Genomic DNA, 26,087 nt, shown 5'->3' with positions numbered 1-26,087 from the left:
GAGTGGTTCTTCTAAATAAATTAGAGTAATTTAATCAAGACATTAATATTTTTTTGTCAATTTTACATAAATTTGATTGGTATAATAACAAATTTAATTTTTATTATTTAAACATTCTATCAATTTGGTCACAATTAAACAAATTTAACTCTGTAATATTTTCGTAAATGTGTAAATGTTGAGGCTAAATTCGTTGACTTTTTAGAATCAATACCAAATTAACAAAATATGTAAACATTGATAGCTAAAATTGTTATTATACCTATCAAAATTATGCACAATTAACTAAAGACGTTAATGCAATAATTAATTGTTCTTAATTGTTCATTATCAAAATTAATAGAAATTAAATTACTTTAATTTTTTATAGAAACTATTTTACTCAAATTTAGAATTAAAAGTGATTGAAAAAAATACCAAAAAGATTCTGTGTGAGATTCTCCAATAATATTAAGCTTCAAATACCTTACCACCAAATCTAACAAATGTAAATGATGTTAAAAATATTTTAAAATCTTAATCTTAAATTTTTTTAGCTCAAACAAAATATTATCAAAGACAAAAATAACAACAAAGCAATAAATAAATTAAAATAAATAAATAAGTAAGGCATGCATTCACTAAATAGAATTCAAAAGTTTAAAGACTACACTTAAATCGAAAGACTCAATCACTATAAAACTCTTGGTACGTCGTAATGCCATACATTGGTTTGTTCAATCTGAGAACTCATATCCTTCGCATTCATAATCAACGCTTAAATGTTTAATTCTTATTTCATAAGTTGTTTTAAATTTAATGAGATTTTTAAGTCACGAATTCACAAAAGAAAAGATAAAAAAAAAAAAACTACAGAAACAACTTAAACATAAAGAATAAGAAAGACTTGAAATCAGTTTGTAACGTAAAACTTAAAGACCTTGTTTTTTCGATAGATGCTTAAAGAAGGAAAAGAGAAAGAAAGCGTAGAAAAAATGTGAACATATGTGAAATCATTTTATGTTATCGTTAAAATATTGTGTAACGTACGAATCAAATTTATTATTTATTTCATAAATTATTTAAAATTTATTAATGCGATTAAAGTGACAATTTTTATTTTATTTTATTTTATTGAAATTTACAAATATCAAAAAAGAAAAAAAATATATTTTTTGAAAAGAAAGAAGAACAAATTCCCTCCAAATGATTGGGCACAACCAAAGCGAAGCCAACAGTCTCCCAGCCATAGCCATTACTCTCTCTCTCTCCCCCGCCAAAAGAAAAAGCCTCTTTGATTCTCTCCTATAAATACCCTCCTCTCTTCCGTTCCTTCGTTTTCTCTCCAGAAAATTCCCTCACTAAGTTTTTTTTTTTTTTTGTTCTCTTAATCGCGCTTCGACTTTGATCTCCATTAATTTTTAGCTTTGTTCTTTTGAAATTCCTTAGCATTTGAGCTCTTTGCTCAAACATCAGATCTACTTCTACATTTTATCAAGGTTAGTTTCTCTTCTTTTTAAATCTTTTTGTCGTTCATTTTTTCTCTGTTTTTCTTATTTGTTCTGGTTTTTTTTTTAGCTTAAATTTCGAAAATCATTGATTGTTCTTCTTCTTATTGTTGCTGTTGTTGTTTTGTTTAGTATTTCGAAAATTAGAGGCCCGTCTGATTTTCGTCGTTGTTTTCTTTAAATCTTTTTTAGAATTTTCATTGAGAAATGATGTTCATTCTTTCGAGGCTGCTCTGTTTGGTTGCTGTGAAACGAGAGAGTAAATTTTGGAGTATATAGAAAGAAACTTTTGTTTCTTTTGTTTCCAATATCGAGATTTTCTTTGTTTTCGAATAATGGTAATTGCTTTATTATTTATTTTTCTAAAAGATTCGGTCTATTTCTGGATTTCTTTGAACTGTAAATAATACCCTTTTTTTGTTTATATAAAAGGCTAATTTACTCTTTCTAAGCAAATTTCTGCTGTGTTGTAACTTGAAACGGTTATCAGTATCGTTTACTTATTTGATAGTTTGGATGAAATATAGTTATAGGAAAGCTGTTAGATTCATATGGTGGTATTGAAAATTATATTATGTAAACATTTTAGTTTTCAGGAAAGACAAGTCTCTAATTATATTGCTTTATTTTTCTACAAGCGTAGGTTAATTATAAAGTCTGGTATTATAAGTTGAGTGATACTTATTTTGTTAAAATTATACTGATAAATCTATCAAAACATTACTGATAAAATAAATTTAAATATTTAAGTCATTAATTTTAAAAATAATTTTTTAAGAAGGTATTTTTTTTAATCTAGTATGGTTGAAATATTTTATTTAAAATTTTTATACAATAAGAGAACTATTCATGATCTCATCCTACTTTAAACATTTAAATTTTGATAATAATTTCGATACCAATCGAGTTAAAACTCAATTAACTTACTTAATTTTTTTTAAAGTGCTTTAAATTCAAGTTTATATACTATTACTCGAGTAAAGTATATTAACTACCGTTAGTACTTAATCTTGGCTTGGCGCATCACTCAAGTTGTCTAGTCTCAATTTTGTCACGATAGTGATTGAGTGGAACTTAAGTATATCCCTGGAATCTGAGTTTAGTGGCTAGCACTTAGCAGAACTGCATAGACTTTCTTTTATTGTTAGACTGCGGAAAAGCACTAAACAGGTTCATTTAATGAGGCACTGTAGATTAGCAAAAACTTTTATAGCCAATGCGGCCTTGGAGGGGCTAGCATTTTCGAGCAGTTAAATCATATAGCTGGCTTTGCAGCCAATTGAATCTGGATTTTCCAAATACAAAAAATTGCCAGAGTATATTTCTTTGAGACCCAGGGGACTGTGACGTTAAGTCTTAACTACCCCTGTAGCTTTTACGGTGTAATTTTTAACTTTGGGAAACAAGCTCAATAATTGGAGTTTAAGGATTATACACTAGAAGGAAAAGAGCCAAAATCATTAGTGAAGAAAATGACAACTCTTTTGGCTAACTGGCCAAATTGCTGTCATCTTGCTATTCTGAGAGTGTGGATAAAATGACACTAATTTTAGTTGGTCTGGTTGCAAAAGAGGGAGTAAGAACTCCATTGGAATTAAGGCATTTATGTGTCTTCACTTCGTATGCACAGATTCTCTGATTCGTTAGACAAGAATAGTATATATCTCCACCTTCACAACAACCAGAACTTGAAAAACAGATTCATCTGTAGACTGAAAACAGAGTTCATTCTTTCTCTTTTCAAATCGTAATTGAGGTAAGCTGTATTTCTCTTAGTACGATGCATGTAATTTGAGTTCCTTCTATGTTTCACTCTGTTTTTCTCTTCATTTTCATATAAAAAACTTAGTAGTCGATGCTTTGAGTATCTTTAAAACATTTTAACTAAGAAAAAAAGATTGTTAATTCCCCCCCCCCCTTTTTTTGAAAATTTTGCTCAATGACTTGCAGCATTGATGGTAAAAGGCCTTTGTAACCGTTACCTTCTTATTACGTGGGTTGAAATGTTTTTGTATGGTGGTTACTGGTTAGATCAACAGATCTTATCCTAGGAGAAGGAAAGGAAAATCATGAAGAATTTCAGAAGCAGAGTAGTGTTTTTCTCCATTATTCTCATCAAAAAAAAAAAACTCTGAACAACTTGTTATAGTAGCCACTTGCCAATAGTGGGCCCTTAGTTTGAGCCTCTGAGGCTGAAAGGCTCATGTTTTAGACGTTTTGCGAGATGGCAGTTCCCTGGGGCCACATTAGAAATATTTTCTTAGGCTCAACATATATTTCAGAGATCTTTTTAAAGTATTTTGACATGGGTATGGCCTATGAGGTCATTTTTGCTCCACGAAAGTGTTTGCCAGACTGGATGGTTAGTATCATCTATCAGGCGATTCGGCCGGCCAAGGTCCCAACCCCAGCCCAGGCAAGGAATCTGTGACTTAAATTTTTACGGGACCCACAAATTGTGGGTACCAACCTTTCGTGAACGAGTAACAAATTTATGCCTTCACTGAAAATTCCCTGGCGAGTGGCTACTAGTGTATCTTTTCACGGGCACTCACGCTCTAGGATCCCCAATATCTTTCTTTTTATCTCTGACCACAAGCAATAATACCAACCGCCCACTTGCCTTCGTTTAGCACAGAAAAAGAACAAACCAGCATGCAAGTCCTTTCTGTCAATTTCTGGTCTTCGCTCATTTCCCTTTTCCTCCCTTTCATCGATTTAGTCACTTGTATTATGGTTCTTTTCCGGTATCTGTCTTTCCTTTCTTCGCTTTTTTATTTGGACAATAGTCATAATTCAAAATTATATTTAAAAAGTATATTTCTGTTTGCTTATTATTTCTTTTTTGAAGTCCAAAAGTTGCAACCTTCCCCTGTAGCAAGTCCATGCAGTTCTTCCTCATTTCCTCTTAGACCGTAAGTAGCGGCATTTACTTACCTATCTGTACCATTAATTTCCGACATTTTCTAGCACCAGATTGCTTATGTTTTCCATTTTACTGGATTTCATTGACGCACGTCTTTACTGTCTCAGTTTATCTTTTTCTTGTTTCTTTGATTGCTATTGCTTAACTCTGGTAAATCAACAGAATTACTTGAATTGCTTTTGGTGAATTGTAATCTAGCTGAGCAACAAATTTTATGCTTTGGAATCTCTTCATTGTTTGACTTTTAGAAAGTTTGCTTGCAATATGCAGAGCGTGTAACCGGGTTAGGTATATAAGTCTTTCTAATCATACTATACAAGTTGGTGGCAAATCATTTTCGATCATCAGGTTAGGTACCAAGGAGATTCCTAATATGTACTATCTGTTAATATGGCTAAAGCCATTGTCATTCAAGTTTTCTTTCAAGGAATCGGATTAGGAATACATGTAGACCAAGCATTTTGGCTTATCTCTTCGGTGCTTTACGTAAAAAAACATGTCCGTTCTTGAGTTGCGTCAATGTCCCAAGGTGGGAAAATGTCTGTTCATTCAGAATTCCCCACTAGGAAAATAGGGAAATGGTTGCCCCATTTGGTTGTTCTCCCACAGGCAAAAAATTTGCCTTTTCTTGTGCCAGCAGTTAAAGGTTGCTGGCTGCACCACTCAAAGAGTACAAGTAGCCCCCCCCCCCCCAACTCAACAGAGCAGGGGTTGACATGTCATCGCAATCGACATTGCTTAGTGCTTTTATTCTTTGGTCTACTCAAAATTACCCAAAAAATTAATCAAGGAGATTGATTTAGGTTTAGTTTAGTTGGTATTATTACTATTAAAACATATAAGAGAATATAAATTAGAGTGCATTTAGTCGCATAATATTTTTCTATAAATTAGTGAATAGGAATTGCATTGAAGAAAACACTAAAGAAGATTATTGTCGCACTTCTAGTTGCTTATTTTCCATGCTGATGTTTTTCAGTTCGAAATAGAGAGGAAAATAGAGGGGAAAACATGTTATTAAATGCGCTTTTGAGTTGCCAGGTCTAGTGGCTCTGTCTGTGCATTTATATTTAATTTCACCTATTAAAAGATTGTCACAAATTTCTTTAATTTATTATTACAATATAAGGATATACGTGATTCTATTAATTCTGTTTGTAAAAGTTGATAATTTTACTGTCAACGAATGTGATAACTGGTCTCATAAGTAACAGAAATGTTACTAGAAAAAAGTGTAAAATGTAATATTCCCCTAAAAACTACTTTTTATCTGGACTAGTTTATAAAATGCGCATTGCTAGCGTGGTCCAGTTGCTGGTCTCTCTATGCGCATTTACTTTATTAATCCTTTGCACGATAAAGGTACAAAGGACTAAATTTATATATATATAATCAGTAGAATTCTTAAATTTGTACAGGGCACTACAAATACAATATATGTTAAAATATAAAAGTAGAAACCTTATAATAAAATGCTAAAGATAATATTCTCCCAAAACAAAAGGTAAAGTAATTCAAGAAAACGGGTAGAAATTAGACTAGAAAAGTTGGTGAAATGAATTTTTAATAAAGTTAAAAGTAATAGGAAGATTTTAGCTAAAACACATTTGGAGATTCCTAGTACGGCCCCTAAATTGTTTATAGATCTAATGTGAAAAGCATTATTAAATTATATTGCAGAAACGTTTTATGTGTTTTTTTTAAGGTGAAGAGGGATTTGATGTGTTGAATATAATGAAGACAAATAAGTTTGTCAAAATTGAAACAAATCATGATTGTCATGTATGACCCCTTTTTCATGCCTAGAATGCTGCTCGAGCCATACATGCTTTCTTCTTTTGGTTTTAACGAGGGAAGGAAAGTATATGGGGATTGAACTGGTCAATGTTTTTTGTCACTATTTAGTGGCTTAAACCACGTCGTATGTGCCTCTTAAGTATATTAGAATTCATCAGTCATTTTGTGGATAAAATAAAAGAAGGTTTTTTTTAAAGTAATAATATTTATTAAAATGGTTATATTTGAAAAATAAATTAAAATAGAAAGTAAATTTTTAAAGGAAATGAGGGGAGTAGGAGATAAGAGTGGGTAGTTATGAAAGATATTTATAAAAATACAGAAAGATAAGTTGTTTTTGAAAAAGTTAATTTGTTAGTCTTTTCTCTGAGTTATGTGACTAATTCAATCAAATATTTTATTATTAGCATAAATAATATTATGAAATGCTTTTCCATTAGAGTTTGTAGTTCATCCTCCGATTCCACACTGTGAGGTTCACACACTACACTATCAGTGGTCACCTCTTCTATTGGAATCTCTCTTTCTCGTATTTAAACTACAAGAAGGGACTCAAGTATCCTCCAAGATGTCTTCTTTCTAACTTGTATGATCATTTAAGTTAAATCCTAATTTTATTGTTTATTTTGTATTCCTTTATATGTAAATTAGGAGATAAAAAAAATATTTTTAAAAAATAACAGTCCTCGTTAATTATAACATTGATTTATCTTCTTTTCCTTTTTAAATATTAATAAATTGAAATCTTTCCGCGTGGTACATATTCGTATTGTTGACACTATTACAAGATTTTACACCTATTTTAGTAAGAGTATACCTAATTTTACTAAGATTTTGATTTACTGGTTTCTTTTCTTAGAGCAAAAGTTGGACCTTAGCAGTTACCACGCCACTTAGATTTTCTCCCATAGATGTAAAGAAAAAAAGGATATTTGACTTGTCTCTAAATGTTGATTAATTGTTGCATTGCACAGCATTTTGCATTTTGTTTATTATTATTTCTTTCTTTGGTCAATTAAAATGGATTAAGGGACAACTTGATATCAACCATTTGTTTCTTTATAATCAGTTTCATTGAAAATTAATAATAGAGATTAGTTGATTTGTGGAAAAATATTTGATAGGGAGTTTTTAAACACTAAACAAATATCTTTATAGGAAATGGTAAATTAGTTTTTTTTTAAAATACACATCAATTTTTTATATTGTTTGTGAAATAAAAAAATTTATGTCCTGGTGTGCCAAATACATACTCTACTAATAATAGCTCGTACAAAAAAGCCAAAATTTTTGGGTTGGAAACGAGCTGTAATGATAGGACTTTTGGCACACTTCATGTTTTATTTTGCATGCAACTTCTGAAAAATTAAGTGTCCATATTATTACTTCATCTATTTTCTTATCAGCTTTATTAGTTTTTAAACTATTTGTTTAGTCACTTTCTTCCATTTCACAGCTTCTCCAAACAGTTACGTACTTGTCACATTAGTGTGTATATATAAATGGTGACGGCTCTTGTTTTCTCTCTATTTTACGTTCTAGAGAATGCCATAGTTTTCAAGGGTAGTACATTGATATCTGGAACCTTTTGACAAAATCAGCAGAGGACTTAAATACAAACTTTTGTTTCCTTTCCTTGAAAGGGGTAAAAACAATTGGTTTATACTTTTGTTTTCGTTGTTGTTTTTAGAAAATAGGACAGGCTTAATTATTAATTATAATAAGTAAAAGATTTGATTGTTTTATTTTATTTGAAAAAGACAAAAGATTACCCTTCCATGCGGAATAAAAGACACAATATTTTTTCCCACTAAAAGAAAACCAAAATAAATTAAAATTGATATTGAAGCGGTTCAGATTTCTTTAGCAATCTGTTCAAATACACGATAAGACCTGGAAAATGCTCATGTGGCCTTACCTGAGTCGGACCCACGGAGGAACGTGTAGGAAAAGCAGATCTTTCCTAAGTGCTTTCGTCATAGATTTTTTAGTAATGATCATTTAAACACTATTAAATTACTTGACTGAAATGTCCCAATTTCTTGAGTCTTCCGAGGTTTTGATTAGTATTTTACTATACTACGTATTTTCTGGTTTTTTGTTGGTAAAACTTTTTCTTTCCCTTTTCTACACGATCTTATGTTCTTTCTTGTGTCACCTGCAGCTGCATGGCTGGCTTTAAGTGCCCATATAAAGATTTCACAAGAATTGTGTTCCTTCCTTACTTTTTGTCCTGCTATGATAACTCTCTCCCACCCACAACTAGACTCTGGAATTTTCTTTCTGTTTCATTTCTTTACCTTTCTTATCTAATCCTTTGGTGCTTCAGTTTTAGTACAGAAGTTCATGTATTGTAGCAAAGCGTAAGCAGGTTAACTTTTCTTATAGGAAATATTGGGTTGTTTGGTTTTTAGGATTTGGTCTCAAAGGTGGGAATTTTTTTTTCTTTTTTTTTCACTACTTTTTGCTATTTTAAACTGGTTAAGACTTAAGATAGATTCTTCGAGTTTAATAAGCTTCCAATGTTTTAACTAAAAAAGATTCTTTTAATTTTTGCGTGCAATGGGTTGGATTTTAACCTGGATGATAGGTTGTTGCGGAATCTTGAAAAATGAAGGGAACTACATAGCCGCGTGGATTTTATATTCTCTATAGTTCGGCTCTGCTAATGTGTCATTCTTGCTTCTTTTTCCTATGCGATTTTTATACATAGTGGATTTTGGTCCGAAAGAAATCTTGGGCTTGAATTATTATAAAAATTCATGGTAGACCCCATTTTTTCATCAAATTCAGTGGATCCCATTTTATTTGTTATCTTTTCATATTTTTCTGTCCTTTTGTTTGATTCTTTTTGGGAAGAAATTTAGGCAGTAACAAGTTTTTAAAGACAATGGAAATCTTAGTAACTATTTGTACAAAATCATTGACCGTCGTCGTGTTTTTACAGTACGTAATCTTAGTAAGATGCAGAGCTTTCTCAGAATTATGCTGCTGATTAATACGCTTAATTTACTAAAACAAAAATGCAGGACATAAAATTATTCTGAGAGCTTATAAAATTGGTATTGGTGGTTGGTTTCTAGATTGAGCGTATGCCTGGAAACAAGTACAACGGTAATTCGCCGCATATACCAACTCGCACGGAACGCCTTTTGCGTGATAGAGAGCTAAGGGAGCAAAGGAAAAGCAACAGAACTTCCCATTTAGATGAAGTGATTGATATTCGTAAGGGGGCTGAAGTATCTGAGAATGGACCACGTTTTAGAGAAGGTGACAACTCTAGGGCTGCTTTTGTCGAAAAATACTTGGAAGACGCTGCAGTTGCAAGGGCACTGACTGAGGGATGCGAAAGACAAGATGGAAGGCCTTTTAGGCAACGACTGTTGGTAGTGGCCAATAGGCTTCCTGTTTCTGCCGTGAGGAGGGGTGAAGATTCATGGTCACTGGAAATAAGTGCTGGAGGTCTTGTAACTGCTCTCTTGGGTAAGCTATTAACTCCCTGGTTTACTTGGGTCTTGTGTCAACATTTCTACATTTACCATTACAGGATAACTTTAGATGAACTTTCCAGGTGTCAAGGAGTTTGAAACAAGGTGGATTGGATGGGCTGGTGTGAATGTTCCGGATGAGATTGGACAGAAGGCACTTACTAAAGCTTTAGCTGAAAAGGTATTTAGCTGCTTTTGAAACACTCTTTCTGGAATGCAATCTGATTATATGTTATATAGGCAATTTAGATTGAAGGCACTTATCATGCAGTGGTGTATCCCAGTATTCCTTGATGAAGAGATTGTTCATCAGTACTACAATGGTTATTGCAATAATATATTGTGGCCTCTATTTCACTACCTTGGACTTCCTCAAGAAGACCGCCTTGCTACTACAAGAAGTTTCCAGTCCCAGTTTGCTGCATACAAGAAAGCCAATCAAATGTTTGCTGATGTCGTAAATATGCACTATGAAGAGGGGGATGTTGTCTGGTGCCATGATTACCACCTAATGTATCTTCCCGAATGCCTGAAGAACCACAACAATAATATGAAAGTTGGTTGGTTTCTACATACACCATTCCCTTCTTCTGAAATTCATAGGACACTGCCATCCAGATCTGAGCTTTTGCGTTCAGTTCTTGCTGCTGACTTGGTTGGGTAGGTTTCTGCTGCATTTTTGCTGACTTATTGCACTTCATCTTAACATGATTGATATATTTTACTTTTCAAACATAAGTTATCAGTCTATCTCAATTGGTGAAATCTGGATATGCATAGTATAGCTAGTTAACTTTTCCTCTTAGCCTATTTACCCCTCTAATTTTTGCTGTTGGTATTCTTTGTACTTATGCAAGGTTCATTGTTTTACAATTTGGTTGTGAATGGTGGACATTTCTATTGGCAATTATCACACTGACATTTTCTCTGCCTTGTTAATTTAATTATTTTAATCTGCAGATTATTGAAGTTTAGCTGGTCCAGAAATTTGTTAATTTCACTTATCGTAACTAACATGTGCTAGTTTAAAACAAGCAGGATTATGTGGTTTTAGAATTGCATGACCTCTTGCAGTTAAGCTTTCTGAAAATCTACAGGGAAGTGATGCTTATTAGTGAAGAAAAGTCGGCAAAATAAAAACAAAAAAAATCGTTATTTGTATATGTTTGTATTTAAGATGTGTTGCATTTGATTCTAATAGGTCTCATGATTTTATCACACCTATTATTAGATCAGCTCTGAGAGTGTGTTTCTCAAATTTTTATAAAGCTTACTATTAAAGCAAAGTTGGCAAAATAAAAACAAAAAATCCTTATTTGTATAGATGTTTGTATTAAAGATGGATTGCATTTGATTCTAATAGGTCTCATGGTTTTATCACTTTGAAGTGGTTCATTCCCTATGATTGGATCACCTCTGAGAGTGTGTTTCTTAGACTTCTATAACTATTTGCCTAATGTGCAGATAACCATTGTTTTCATTTTGTTGTATGCGTTCCAGTTTTCATACCTATGACTATGCCAGACATTTTGTTAGTGCCTGTACTCGAATTCTTGGAATTGAGGGGACACCTGAAGGAGTCGAGGATCAAGGGAGGCTGACCCGTGTTGCTGCGGTATGTTTGATTCCTTTATTTCCTTTTTTTTCACTTGACTTCTCCTATGCCTTTATTCTTCATAGCTTGTTGCTTTATATGCTGTACTAGGAATATTAGTTTAAACATGTTTTTCCTTCAAACTAATTGCAAATTATGCTTATACTTGTCTTTTTGGTTCTTTAATTGCTTGAGACATCAGTTTCCTATTGGGATAGACTCTCTACGGTTCCAAAACGCACTTCTGGTTCCTCAGGTCCAGGAACACATCAAAGAATTGAAAGAAAGGTTTTCTGGCCGAAAGGTAGATGCTTTATTTACCTTATGACATTATTATAACCTTTAATTTCTTTATCTGCTTGTTTGTTGCTAAATTTGAAATCCGTGATTTCTGGTTTTGTAAGTGTGTGATCAACATCTTGTGCAATTGTTTTGACCAAAACTATTTTCAGTGTTTGTTAATAAAAAAATTCTACCCTGATTTCTAGTCATGCCATGTTTGAATTACTATGGAATATATACATACACAAACTGATTATATAGACATGTAGATATGTATGCATAGTTTATAATATTTTAATGTTAATACTAGGATATATACTTGTTAAGCATCTAACGTAAAAACAGTTGGCATTAAGTGGAGAGACTTTATAAGACTAGGAAACCCAATATTTAACAGATGGGGTATAGCACCACTTAACAGCCAGCTCAATTTCAGCTATTTATCCCTTTTAGATTGAAATTTTCTTTTTCCTTTTTTCATTTTTATTTCTATTTCACCTTTCAAAGCAGTATAATGTAGAAGTGTTTGCCAGTTTATTATACATGTTTGTAAATCCATGCAGAAAGAACATTTCTCTCTTCTATATCTTCTCTTTTTGGTTTTCTAATATAAGTCTTTTGTGGCCTTATATTGCTGTGACGTATTATTTTATTTGTTGCTCTGTGTGCTTATTATTAACTGTCCTAACTTGGCAGGTAATGCTTGGTGTTGATCGTCTTGATATGATTAAAGGAATTCCCCAAAAGATACTGGCATTTGAAAAGTTCCTTGAGGAAAATCCTAACTGGCGTGATAAAGTGGTTTTGCTGCAAATTGCAGTGCCAACAAGAACTGATGTTCCTGAATGTATGCTTCTTTGTTTCTCTTGTCTGTAGATATGTGTTCTAATACTGTTTATGTGTTTGCCAGGTATAGCATATTTCTGGAGTTAGTTTTCCTTTACAAGAAAGATATGTTATTGTTAGTTTTTAATATTCTTGAGTTCCATCTTGGGCAGCAATTGTGTAGATTTTTTAACCTTAAATCTGTTTTGGAATTGTCAATGGTGTATTTACTAGTCGTTTGGCATAAAGAGCCTCCAGATGTTGTAGACTGAGCAAGTTACCAGGCTATCAATTAGCAATTAGAAGCTTTAAAGAGGAAAGTGCAGGATACAACATGAGCTTGAAATTTTAGTTCACTTGCTATACTCAATATGTATTATCAATTGCATGCCCAAATATGTTATAAAAAATATCAATTAGTTTATAAAGGATTTTGTTTTCCTGAATAACAAACCAACCTGACTTGAAATCTGAACCAGGAAATGATGTAAGAGTCGAGGTCTGACATATAAATATGCTATTCTAATTCCTCAATTGCTCTCCTGAAGTATGTTTCGCTTCCTGACCAAAGTTGAAGATAATTAACATTCTTCTTTTTACAGTTACTCACGCCCTTCAGAAACCTTTCTTGAGTTTCTTTTGTCGAATGAAAAGGAATTTGATATGTTTTACTACCAACTCTGGTAGTAAATGCAAAAGGCAGGATGATAATGTTGTCAACTTTTTCTTACAGATTCCTTGGGTTCATCATGCATGCTCAATTTGGTCATATTATTTTTAAACTTTAATATGGTTATTTTTATAAATAATGAAATTATTTGGAAAATTCCTGATTAATGTGTTTGGCTGAATGTAATTCTTAATTTTACTTATTATTGTTGGCAGACCAGAAACTTACAAGCCAAGTTCATGAAATTGTTGGGCGAATTAATGGTCGATTTGGATCACTGACTGCAGTACCAATACATCACCTGGTTTGTCTTTGGCATCCTAATAATTTCATGCCTGTGTTTTTTTTCTTTGCTTGTATTTTATCTGCTAGCTTCATGAAACTTTGATTTGAACTCTTTTGCCTGCAGGATTTCTGTTGCCTGTCATCTTGGCATTCTAGCATTTATCTTTTTATCTTATTATCTTATTATCATTCTTTTAGTCTGGTGGGAGATAAATATGGAACATCTTGTAGAAAAATGTTAAAGAGTAGCCATTTCTGTTGGACATTAAATGGAAGAGAGAGTAGAGTAGAAGAAACAATTATCCTTTTCTTGTTTTGAAATAAAAGTAGAGTTGAGAATTTTTCATAATGGTTTTTCCCCAGAATTAACAGTATGCCCCAAATTCAAACCATTACTAAAATGGATTTTTGGGTGGTAACTTTCACCTCTGAATCCTCTACTGAAGAACTCAGAAACACTGAATTTTTTTCACTCTATTTCTCTCTACTCTTCCCTTGCCAAAGTTGTAAAAGTTTACCATGAGTTCTTGTAGTTATATTCTCAATCCTCAATTCATAGTTTGATTATGTGGTGTAGTGCCTTAGGAAGATAGATACCTAAATTGACTAAAGTTTTAAATGAAAAGGAAGTACTCACCTTTTTGTGGAGACTCTGAGATATTAAAAACTTTTACTTTCATGAACTTGCTAGACTAGGATGAGAAATATTCATGTATAGGAGAGTGATATATTGTCTAAAATGAATTATAATAGGTTGAATTTCAGGTTGTGTATTATTTGTCTTATCCTGAATGTTCCTTAATTTGTTATAATTGAACCCGTTTATAATCATAGGTTTCTTGGTTTCATCTTTGAGTTTCTACCAGCATTTGAAGTTTGGACTTTGGACTGTGCAAGGAAGAGAGATCATTATTTTAAGTTTTTGTTTGCTTTCATGGATTTCTAATAACGGGGATTTTTCTATGTACTTTTTTCGCTTTACAGGATCGTTCACTTGACTTTCACGCACTATGTGCATTATATGCTGTTACCGGTACTTGTTGAATTATTTTTCTTTTTATCTTCAATTTATTTTCATTCTTCAGTTTATTACTTTATTTGGTTGATTCGTAATTGTTTTGCCACTAAACATTTTTAAATTAGTATTTATCTTCTACTTTTTCTTTTCGATTTGTTCTCTATGGGTTCAGATGTTGATTGATTTGGTCGTCTGTTGTAGTTGCAATTACAGTTAGTACTTAAGACATAAACAAAGGCCCTGGTTTCACTTCTTGCAAGTAAATATTCTAGGGAAAGCATAACTGGTTCATTTGTTTTTTCTGTACATCACAATCTAACTGTTTTATTGTGTTTTGGCACATTGAAGAATCATATGACATCTGTAACTTTTTTGGAACTTGAAACTAATTTGGATAGTTCTGAGGAAAGGCTGACGGTTGTTCTCTAAAGAATAATATCTGGAGAAATCCAATAAGTCTGTACAATTAGAGACTTTATTATGAAGTTGCCATTGTTGTAACCTGGAATGTCAATCGATTGTTGTGATCACAGGATTAACAATCTTGATGAATTGTATCCTCAATGTCTTTTAAATATTTATCAGTCTTCAGGGAACTAGTGAAATCCACTTTAGAATATTGCTTTTCGGCTTCTCGCAAGGCCCATATGACAATAGCATTTTGGTTATGATTGATTCCAGGATATGGTTCTTAGCACCAAAATTTTCATTATACTGTTTTTAGTTGTGGATTGTTGTATTTAATAATGGATGACCTTTTCTTCTTCAGATGTAGCACTTGTCACATCTTTAAGGGATGGCATGAACCTTGTCAGTTATGAGTTTGTTGCTTGCCAAGAAGCAAAGAAAGGGGTCCTCATTCTCAGTGAAGTAATTACTTACTACTTAAAAGTATTCATTGCATGTTTTTGGGTTGAAAGAGACTAGTTTTGCTGTACTTGATTTTCATGCTATATTGAAGACTTAATAGGTTAATCAAAATTCTTGCTCTCAAAGTACTGAAGTGCTGTACTCAAGTTAGTAAAAGTAGTTCTTTCTAACCTTGATATCCTTGATGTATCTTGCAGTTTGCTGGTGCTGCACAATCTCTGGGTGCTGGCGCAATTCTAGTAAATCCTTGGAATATCACTGAAGTTGCGGCTTCTATTGCCCAGGCTTTGAACATGTCGGCTGAAGAAAGGGAGAAGCGACATCAACACAATTTCCATCATGTGACAAAGCACACTGCTCAAGAATGGGCTGAAATGTTTGTAAGGTACGCAACGATATTTGTCTGCAGTTTTGAATATATCTTCTGGCTGTTTGTCTCGTTCTTAAGAGTTCTGAAACTCTCTAGAACATGTTCATCATATAGGCTGGGCAAATTTTCCTCTAATAGGCCAATTAGTTCTATTTCACTTTCAACATGGTTTTAGTGTTGAAATATATTCTGCTAAATTCAGGCTGAGGTTCATTAATCTGGCAATGGAGAATTTTATAGTTGAAAACATAGCCTTTTCTTTTAAAGATTTACGTGAATGTGAAAGAGGACACAATATGATTTTCTTACATTGTTCAAGTGCATGTAAATTTTGAAATTTTACTGCATTTGTTAAGGTCATTTGCACTATGACCTTTCCCAACTTCATACAGAAGTTATCTGGTTTGGCCATGGTCAACCCTCCATCAGCTTTTGTTGCATTGATGTACATTATCAAAAGTAGCAATCTATTTTCTAATTTAGTTAGCTAGGCATCATTGATTTTTGCCTCAGTCACATAGGAAACTAAATTCTCAGGTCTGCTTATTTCATCTATCAAAAACGTAGATGGACAAGATATTATCTTGATATGTCATTATATATATAATTTTCTTTTAAAGGCACTCAGTTTCCCATTAGTACTGATGATTATTACATTTCCCTTTCCAATCAACCTTCAGTTAGTTTGGACAAAGTCGCTTGTTGTCTTGTATTAGGCATTCACATGTCAGCCCATTTTGTTTAATTGTCAATTTGACTTGCTCACAAGGGCAAATATGTGGTGTTGCCCCATATTAGCTGATTTTGAAGTTTGGTATTGCCAAGTTTGATCTCTATTCCTTGGCCATTTACTTTTAGCTTAGGTGCCTTAACAAGTATGTAAATGGTAGAGATTATTGGTACTAATTCTTTCTGTTCACTCTTTAAGATCAGTACATTTCTTTCCCAATGATTAAAAGAAATGAAGTAGAAATGTAATGTCTTTTCCTCATTAAAGTTAACGTGTCCATGTTCTGCTAAATGCTAACCATGTCATGCCGGGATTCACTGAGATTTGAGTTTCCTGTAAATACTTTGCAGTGAACTGAACGATACCGTTGTTGAAGCACAGCTAAGGACAAGCAAAGAGCCTCCTGAGCTTCCACAGAATGATGCAGTGGAACGTTACTTGCTGTCTGGCAATAGATTACTGATACTGGTATGATTGTTTGACCTATAATCTCTTATGTTATTTTAAAATGCCCCTCAGCTAGTAAAAGCTTTATCCAAGGCCTGCAAGTATAAGATACACATCAAGCCCAAGGGGCTTATGATTGTTTTTGTATCAACTAAAGGCAAGTTAACATTTTTACATAATCTGACCATTGCCATCTATGTTTGCTAATGTGATTGCTAGCTCTTTGATTTTCTTTTTCCCTTGCAATCTTTTCCTGGAGGCATACTATTAATGTCATAAATGCTTCCCTTGTTGACCTCATCTTGGGGATGGCCCAAAACTCAGGGTTTTAATTCAACATTAACCGAACCTGTGGATACTTCTGGGAATAGAAGTGATCAAATCAGAGAAAAGAATCCTAATTTGCACCCGGAATTAAAAGAACACTTGACAGCTCTCTGTAATGATAAAAAGACGACGATAGTTGTCCTTAGTGGGAGCAAAAGTGAAGTCTTGGACAAGGTACGCTTGGAATTTTCTTTCTTTCTGCTCTATCCTCAGTTTGTCCTCTATCAAAACCACCTGATTGCTCTCACAGAACTTTGCGGAGTATGACATGTGGTTGGCCGCAGAAAATGGTATGTTTCTACGCCATACAAAGGGTGACTGGATGACAACCATGCCAGAACACTTGAACATGGAATGGGTTGATAGTCTGAAGGTAACAAGATTGTAATTGATGTACTCTTCATCCAATCTGTCTTTCCTGCTTTGCCTAATGATGCTGATGGCATGATGGCAGCATGTTTTTGAGTATTTCACTGAAAGAACACCAAGATCAGAGTTTGAGATCCGCACTACATCGCTCGTATGGAATTACAAGTATGCAGGTACTTGGTCTGTTTGATTTTCGAGTTTTCTCTTGATTGATACCAACCCTGCTTGTCTGAACCTTCCTTGTGTTCCCTTTCATGTTATTTTGTCTATAGATGTTGAATTTGGAAGACTTCAGGCTAGAGATATGCTGCAGCATCTCTGGACCGGCCCCATTTCTAATGCATCTGTTGATGTTGTTCAAGGGAGTCGATCGGTTGAGGTGCGACCTGTTGGTGTTACAAAGGTAACTTCCTGTTCACCTCATATAGATTTTGTTTGTTCTATTTGAATATGTTTTTAGTTTAGTGGCATTGGAGATTCCTCCTTGCCTCTATTTGATAATTTCATTTAAATCCAGGGGGCAGCTATTGATCGTATTTTAGGAGAAATAGTTCACAACACGTCGATGACAACACCAATTGATTATGTCCTTTGTGTTGGACATTTCCTGGGGAAGGTAATATTCTCTTCAATCTTGCATAAAGGCATTCTAATAAACAAACAACACTGCTGCGTTATGGGAAATAATGAGAGGCATCTTTAAGGTCGCAAAACGAATTGGAGCAACCTCACCATGGTGTGGAGGCATGGTTCATTAGTAAATCTTGGTGCATTGGTTATTTTAACTGGATTAATCATGTTCTGATAATAGGATTGTGGAAAGTGCTGAAACTATAATGTTCACACTTTAATTACTAGAAAGAAATGCCAGAACATTGCATGATATTGAACTTTGTTTGACGCCCTTTAACGATAAGAAAATTTTCGTCATTTCAACAGGATGAAGATGTTTATACATTTTTTGAGCCAGAGCTGCCTTCTGATGTAAATATGGCAAAATGCAAGCCAATCGATGCACCAAAGTTACCTACTGAGAAAAAGGCTCCCTCGAAGCTTCCAGCAACCAAAAGTGGGCCAAAATCATCACAAACAAAGACACCCAAACCATCCCCGGCTCCTGATAAAAGAACTGGCAATAACCATAGCGGTGGGAGTTCACGGCGTGCATCACCGGAAAAGGTAAAGGAGAAGGAAAAGATGGCCTGGAGCGTGCTTGATCTCAAAGGAGATAACTACTTCTCCTGTGCTGTCGGACGGAAGCGTACATCTGCTCGATATTTACTTGGTTCATCAGATGATGTTGTCTCGTTCCTGAGCAGACTAGCAAAAGGCACTTGATAACGCGCCTTCAGTTGTCGACTTTGCATGTCTAATAATTTCTAGCATTTGAGGACTCCACAATCAAACGAAGTGTTTCCTTAACAGTCAAGGCAGATATGTTGCCATTGATCGGCACTTTTCCCTTTGATTCTCCCATCCTTCTGAGAACAAACTGTGCAAAGCTAAAGTTTTCAGACATATGAACGAACCACAGCATAGTTCATTGGGTCAAAATATATATATGATGAAGGAAAACAATATATGGCGACGAAATTTTCTCTTCATTGTTGCATCAGTTTATACAACAACTACAATGGCTTCACCAGTATTTGAATGTTTAAATTATGGTCACTTTTCTCTTTGTAACTTCAACACTTTTGACTTGAGATTCATTTAGACATGCCTATTGTTGTATTAAAGGTGGATACATCTATATACAGATACAAACAGAGTACCCAGCTGACAAGCTTTGAAATTCTTTTTTAGGGAATTTGAAAACTGCTAATTGACAAAATTACTGGTTGATGCAATTTTTGAACTTCATAAATGATCCGAAACTTTAATTGTTAGCCATTTTGTTTTGTAATTATATTTAGGGGTTAACAAGTATAATGAAATACTAAAAGAATAAATATTTTAAAAAAGAGATGCATGTTAATTTTTTAAGATCATTTCTGGAAATATAATAAATATTCGTCCTTATTTAATTGTGGATTCTTGGTATTATCTAATTGGATAGATTTTTATCTCGTGTTCTTCTCTCTTTCCTTTCAATTTTATTATAGAAGTCTTTATTGACTTCAACAATCAACATATTTGATTATAAAATTAAGTTACCGTTCTTAAACATTAATTGAAGAAATTACTAGTTTGAAAGGAAAAAAGTTAAAGAAATTATTCATGTAAAAGATCTTCCTTTTATTTTTTTAAAAAAAATTGAATTAAAGTTATAATAGTAACAACAATAAAAATAAAAATATTTACCAAAAAGGTTTTTTTCTTTTTTTTTAATTCACGCTCAAACCCAAACCTACCCAATTTTGTTGGGGCTCATGTATGGGCCACTCCTCGTTTCCTTTCTCAATTGTCTCGGCTCTCGTCATATCTACAAAGGAAAGCTCAAGCCTCAGCTTGCGACGATCACCAGTTGCTGCAGCTAACCTTTTTTTTTCTTTCCTTTTGCCTGGTTTCCCACATTATCATTTGTCAATACTCTTTAGTGAACTGTTCAATTCATTAGTTAAATTGGGTATTATTGGGTTTTTCATATTGCTTCAATTGAGTGGAAACGAGCTGCCTTTACTCAACTTCGCACTTCTCCTTTATCGTTTTCTCGACTCAACGTCCTTGTCTTTTCCCCTAATTGTTAGGGGCAAGTTGATTTCATAACTTCACGATCAGTTCATAATCTTTGCCAGGTTCGTACTACAGATGTTAGACGGAATTAATTAAAAAAAAACTGGTCCTTTCAGCGAAAGATTATGAGTGATTGTATTCTTGCTATGTTGGTAAGGGATTAATTTTAAAAGTTTCTTGCTTTTTTAATTGCAGGTGGCTTTTACTGGCAGAAGGTTAATGAGTTGAGAGTCTTTATTTTTCGATTTTCATTCTCTGTTTTTATTTGTGGTTTAAGCTTTGGGGTGCTTTTGTTTTAATGGTTTTATTCATTGACATACTTGGATAAGTAGATCATATCATCTTCTAGGTAACATGAACAGGGTTAGTCAAAACTCGTCGTTGTTTCGGAGGTTGTTGCATACATTATCCCGTGATGATGGTCCTTCTGAAACCTTGAAGAAAAAGGTTCCTGAAATCGAGAAGACGAGGAAAAGGAGGAACCCCAAGAAGGCTCAGTTGTTTGTGGAGGTTCCCGAATCAAGATCCTTTCTAGATACAGCAACACTGCCAATGTATCTTGCTGTAGCTGGAATTGCACTTTTTGCAAAGCTGCTCATGATGGTTTGTTCTTTCAATCCATGTTTTTACTAGGAATTTTGTCTGTCATTTACGTAGTTTGATGGTTGCTCCTAGCTGATCTCCTAGCTGATCGGTCTAATAAACTATATGGTCTTTTAGGCTGCCTTGAGTATGGAAAGCTTAATATATTATATTTTCTTCTATGGATACTTCAATGTAGAGTAAAATAATCATTTTGAAAAGCATCTATTCTGGAAGTTTATTCTTAGATCATAGTTAAAACAGTTCGAAGAAATCCTTTTTGGTTATGTTGTCACTCTGGTTAACCCCCCAGACATCGGATTTTTCATTCTGCACAATGACTAAATACAAGGTATCAGGAGGAAAACAAAATTCGCTCAACAAAATTAGACACTAGTTATAGAATGAGGTCAGTGATGGGTTCTTTTTTTAATTATGTATGTTGTGTCTTCGGTCGCAGTCTTCTTGCCAAAATGAAATAGGATATGAGCCTTCCAAATTCACTCATCATTACACATTAATGTTTCTGTGTTTATGCTTCATGAATCGTCTTAAAACAGTTACATGTCTCATTAAGTACTCTTGGTCAGTACTTACTATCAAATGCAGAGGTATTTGTTTTATTGATATTTTGTCCATTGGCAGCATGATGAATCAAAGTCCCAGGAAATGATTGAGCGAAAGATAAAGAATGCTCCTCCTGGTCAAGGCACCATTCGGATGCTTACTCGTGAAGAGTGGGAAGAAATTAGAGAAGTCAGACCAAGAACTCCTTTTGAATCCAAGCTTGCTCGTCCAAATGCAAAAATAAGAACTGGTGAACCGTTGCATATGGTAAGCCACATATCTGATACTCAATTTTGTTTGATGATCAAATCTATGAATCTGTTAATTTTTCTTATTGTCTGTGCCCTTTCTAAATGGCAGTTGGACTATGGCATCGTGTAGTTTTTTTATGCTTGCATTGAACGCATTTAGATGATTTTCAATAATATTGCATTAGCTAATAAGCTGTAATAGAAAAACCCCGGATGTTGATGGTTTTCGAATCTTGTTGGTTTTCTTCTTGTATGTAGGAGGACATGAAGAATTGGACAATAGATATTCTGACAGATGCACTTACACGAGCTGAAAACTGTTCTAAACACAAGTAAAGCTGATATAACGCGAGAAGATGTTGCCATATTTTTTCGCCCTTGATTACAAATACAATTCTTTGATGGAATTGAGAAACCATTAATGATGCTGATACCTAGCAGAGTAATTATGCATATCTACCTATTGGGAAATGGTTCAAATGGATTTGCTTGGGATTTAACTGTAGCTAATGAATGATTGGATATCTTTAGCAGATTTATAGAAGCATATTATGTATAACATGTTATGACATCATCTTGGTTTATCCTTAATAAGAGGATGTTTATATTTGTACAACTTTCATATCATTATTGTTTTGCCACAAAGAAGATATGTATCATTTGGTATTGTGAATTTTGTGCTTCCTTCTACATTTCAGAGCAAATGAAGCTTTGCAAATCAACCTTGAAGATATTATTATTCAGGGGATATGAATTTTTTATCCAAAGTTTGAAAGCCTTTTTCCCGTCGATTTCCTCCATGCATAATTGACCTACCTTGAAGTTATATTTATTTACTATTTTACCAAAATAATCTAAAAAACTTTTATATTTACAAAAATAACTCAGGATAAAAAACAATCACCAAAATAACCTAAAATGAACAGTAAAATGGGGTTGTGGCCTGTCAATGGCCGGCACCACCTGGTATTTTGGACCCATGATTGACTGATAATTGTGTCAGACTTAAAAAAATGATTTTTTTGATTCTGGCCTGTCAATGGCCGAAACCAGTGTATTTTTTTTAACTCGTATCATATTGGTAAACAGGGAAAAAAAGGAAAAAAAAATTTTGGATGCTGGTCTGTCAATGGCTGGCACCACTTTTATGTAAAAAAAAAAAAATTACATTTTGGGCTGTCATTGGTCGGCACCAATATACGAAAAAATTCAAAAAAAAAAATTTTTGGTGGTGGCCTGACAATGGCCGGCACCACCTTTATGTAAAAAAAATTTTACATTTTGGGCTGTCATTGGAAGGCACCACTATACGAAAAAATTCAAAAAAAATGCTTTTTTTTTGTGGTGGCCTGACAATGACCGGCACCACCTTGATGTAAAAAAAAATTTACATTTTGGGCTGTTATTGGCCGGCATCAGTATACGAAAAAATTCAAAAAAAATTTATTTTTTGGTGGTGGCCTAGTAATGGTCGGCACTAGCTTTATGTAAAAAAAAATTACATTTTAGCTATCATTGGCCGGCACTAACATATGAAAAAAATTTAAAAAAAAATTTTTTTTAGGTGGTGGCCTGGCAATGGCCTGCATCACCTTTATGTAAAAAAAATTACATTTTGGGCTATCATTGGCAGGCACCAGTATACGAAAAAATTTAAAAAAAAAAATTTCGGGTGCTGGCCTGTCAATGGCCGGCATTAAACTTTATATATAGTGAGTGGTTTGGGTTTTGATAGTGTAAATGGAATGAGAAAAAAAATTTTGAGAGAGCCATCAAAATGAGAGTGTTTTGTAGTATATCATCATATAATTTTTTTTGGAGTAGATTGTATATAGAGTTTTTTGTAGTGTACAACCAAATTTCGAGGTTGAATTATATACTGTCATATTTTATTGGAGTTGAATTATATACTGTCATGTCCACGCTAAAGGTTATGCTATTAAGGGTTGGATGATTATTTGCACCATAGATGGCCAATCGAGTTATCCAATGCAGATGGACATTATCTATGGTGCAATAGTGTTTATTCTGCAACTAGGTTCTGATTGGAACCGGTTGGTAGAGTCTCCATGCAAAGGTATCTCATAGGACCTCATGGGACAATGGAGGAAGAAAAGGTCTAGAGCAGAAGACGATTAATTGTGAAGAAATTAGTATTGAAAATAATTGTATTATTTCTTAAGAATGTTTGTATTTTTTTATATCTGTAAATTTAATATAGTTGTTTAGGATTTATGGTTTCATTTTTATATTTTTGTGTAATAATTTCTTAGAATGTTTGTATTTATTATATGTAAATATAATTTACTCTGTAATATATAAAGTTTGAAAATTAAATTTTGTGTATTAATTTTACCCATCTGCTTGTAGTTCATTGGGTGTTTAAATTTAATATCGTGCATATTATTTTTGTTTGAAATTTATAATTTTGTATTAACATTGTAGAATAATTGTAGTTTATTGTGCATGTAAATTTAATTTGTTGTGTAGTATTACTTATTTGAATTATTGTTTTTAAATATTACGAATTCATGTATTCAAAAAAATAATTATTTTAGATCCATTAAATTAATATTTAAAAATAAAAAAAGTAAAAATAAAAGAAATATTTACAGAAAAATTTATAAAAAAAGAAAAAATTAATAGAAAAATTAAAATTGTCGCGATCCTGGGGACGTCCCTGGCGCTGGCATGTAATGATCCGGATGCCTCTGTTGGTGATGTCGTGCACCTTGCTGAGGCGTTTGAGAATTGCTCGGTCCGGCATCCAGTGTCTCGTCCGGTGTAGTTAGAAAGGTGGAATAATCGTATACACCATAATCGGGACTTAATTGGTATTGCGTGACTGGAGGTGTCGATGAAAAAATATCCTCAGTGGTGGGTGTGCGTGCTTCAGGATGGAACTCCGGATGGTATGAGGATGATGATTTGGATCGTGTCGAATGTTGAGGGTGGAGGTTGTCACCAAAAATATCTTCAAATGATGGAGAAAATTCATGCACCGGATCCGGATCTATGTACTGTGATGATGAGTCGGGTGCTTCATTTTGGGCCCCGAGATCGGTGTTTGAGGCAGTATCAGACTCTTCGTTCCCGAATGGCGAAACTCGGTTCCTACGCGGTTGTGCGTTCCTTGGTTGCCATCGCGAAGATTCAGGTCACGCGTCTCTTTGGACCATCATGTACTAACCCTGGAATATGAAGGGTTTCCTGTGTGCCATATACCATGCTGCGTACTCGGGCGTAGGAGAGAACTCTCCTTCTAAGACATACAAGGGAGGGCGCCTTAAATGTCACTGATTCCACAGAAAGATATACGGTTCATGTTTTTGTGCCCAATTTAAAGAGTCCCGACCCGAACCCTTTTTATCCATTCCGTGGACATCTTTGATGTCGACGGGAGGGTTCAGGATAGGTTGTGCACAACCAAACTGCCTCAAAATATCTGAATGTACACAGCAACCCCAAAACCCGCCACATTCAAATACGGTATAACTCGTTGATCGGGAAAATAACCGGGATCATGCAACCGAGGTCTCACAATTCTGTACAAATCCTACATTTATAGTAAATATATAATGTTATATTTATCGTTTTAAAAATAGTTTAAAAGAATATTTAAAATTAAATAAGACATTTTATTTTTCAGTTACCTTGTGCACAATGCTTGCAATGTGGTCGTTGCCATTTAAAAGAACATTCGGATTAGGATCCATGGAGTGATCGGCGGTCGTCGGTGATGGTTAAGCGTGAACAGCGACGGTCATCGGCAGTGGTTGAGGGTGAACCATGGCGGTGGACGGAATAGCCTATTTATGGTAGGGGACCATTTGAAAAGGGGGCAAAATTGGAAAAAAAAATTTAATACTTCTGACACACTTTTTTTTTTTTTACCAATCTTATTTTTTTCATTCAATCTGACACACTTTTTTTTTCTACCAATCTAATTTATTTCATTTAATTTTAAGCATTCAATTTTATGACATACTTTTTTTTTCTACCAATCTAATTTATTTCATTTAATTTTGAGCATTCAATTTTATGACACACTTTTTTTTTTCTACCAAGCTGATTTATTTCATTTAATTTTAAGCATTGCATATCCGCAATAAGGACCGAGACTTGAATGGTGGGTGACACTTTCACCAAAGGGATGATGCAGTTGCATATAGTTTTTGCATATAACTTTCTATGGTCTTGCGACATACGAGCGGATGTGCATGTGTGTGAACCTTCTAGTTTCCTTATTATCCACATCTGTGTCTGCTGCATTAACGCGGCTCGGACACGCCATTTACAACCACTCGACGCTTTCTAACATTCTCCTGCGTACAAAGACTGCATCGACTTCGTTACTTTATAATCCACACCTAACTTCAAGCTAAGTTGTTTTATAGCATGTAAACAGTCTTTTTTGTTATCAAATTGTTGCCCTACAAACAATGCTTCTTTGTCAAAATCATTGTCAACTAGGTGAGTCGACACAATATTTGGGTATTCCAAGAACTCGCATGCAAGAGTCGCAT

At 33.9% G+C, this 26,087-nt stretch overlaps 2 protein-coding genes across 15 annotated transcripts; both read left to right on the top strand.

Moving 5' to 3' along the window:
- The first annotated feature begins 1,318 nt into the window (after nt 1–1,318).
- LOC105776655 (alpha,alpha-trehalose-phosphate synthase [UDP-forming] 1) lies at nt 1,319–19,319 on the top strand. 12 transcript variants are annotated; one of them, XM_012599515.2, is made up of 19 exons: nt 4,034–4,234; nt 4,339–4,402; nt 9,294–9,693; nt 9,782–9,879; nt 9,970–10,358; nt 11,199–11,313; nt 11,495–11,596; nt 12,271–12,421; nt 13,285–13,373; nt 14,339–14,387; nt 15,142–15,242; nt 15,440–15,627; nt 16,693–16,810; nt 17,114–17,290; nt 17,367–17,489; nt 17,571–17,658; nt 17,758–17,888; nt 18,003–18,101; nt 18,425–19,319. In XM_012599515.2, exons 3-19 carry the CDS (start codon nt 9,303–9,305, stop codon nt 18,821–18,823), a joined length of 2,808 nt encoding a protein of 935 aa, XP_012454969.1. In that variant the 5' UTR covers nt 4,034–4,234; nt 4,339–4,402; nt 9,294–9,302; the 3' UTR covers nt 18,824–19,319. The 12 variants fall into 12 exon arrangements, 11 of the variants coding, with proteins under 11 accessions (XP_012454951.1, XP_012454933.1, XP_052485927.1 ...); XM_012599506.2 differs by having other exon boundaries at nt 9,240–9,693; XM_012599497.2 differs by lacking the exons at nt 4,034–4,234; nt 4,339–4,402 and adding an exon at nt 1,319–1,478.
- Nucleotides 19,320–19,871: 552 nt separating this feature from the next.
- LOC105776623 (uncharacterized) lies at nt 19,872–22,177 on the top strand. 3 transcript variants are annotated; one of them, XM_012599408.2, is made up of 5 exons: nt 19,872–20,223; nt 20,357–20,384; nt 20,511–20,764; nt 21,389–21,577; nt 21,820–22,177. In XM_012599408.2, exons 2-5 carry the CDS (start codon nt 20,381–20,383, stop codon nt 21,895–21,897), a joined length of 525 nt encoding a protein of 174 aa, XP_012454862.1. In that variant the 5' UTR covers nt 19,872–20,223; nt 20,357–20,380; the 3' UTR covers nt 21,898–22,177. The 3 variants fall into 3 exon arrangements, with proteins under 3 accessions (XP_012454862.1, XP_012454880.1, XP_012454896.1); XM_012599426.2 differs by having other exon boundaries at nt 19,873–20,223; nt 20,357–20,376; XM_012599442.2 differs by lacking the exons at nt 19,872–20,223; nt 20,357–20,384 and adding an exon at nt 20,225–20,313.
- The last annotated feature ends 3,910 nt before the right edge of the window (nt 22,178–26,087 follow it).

Source organism: Gossypium raimondii, chromosome 1 (assembly GCF_025698545.1).
Source record: "Gossypium raimondii isolate GPD5lz chromosome 1, ASM2569854v1, whole genome shotgun sequence".
NCBI lineage: Eukaryota > Viridiplantae > Streptophyta > Magnoliopsida > Malvales > Malvaceae > Gossypium > Gossypium raimondii.
This window is presented reverse-complemented; position numbering and strand designations above follow the sequence as displayed.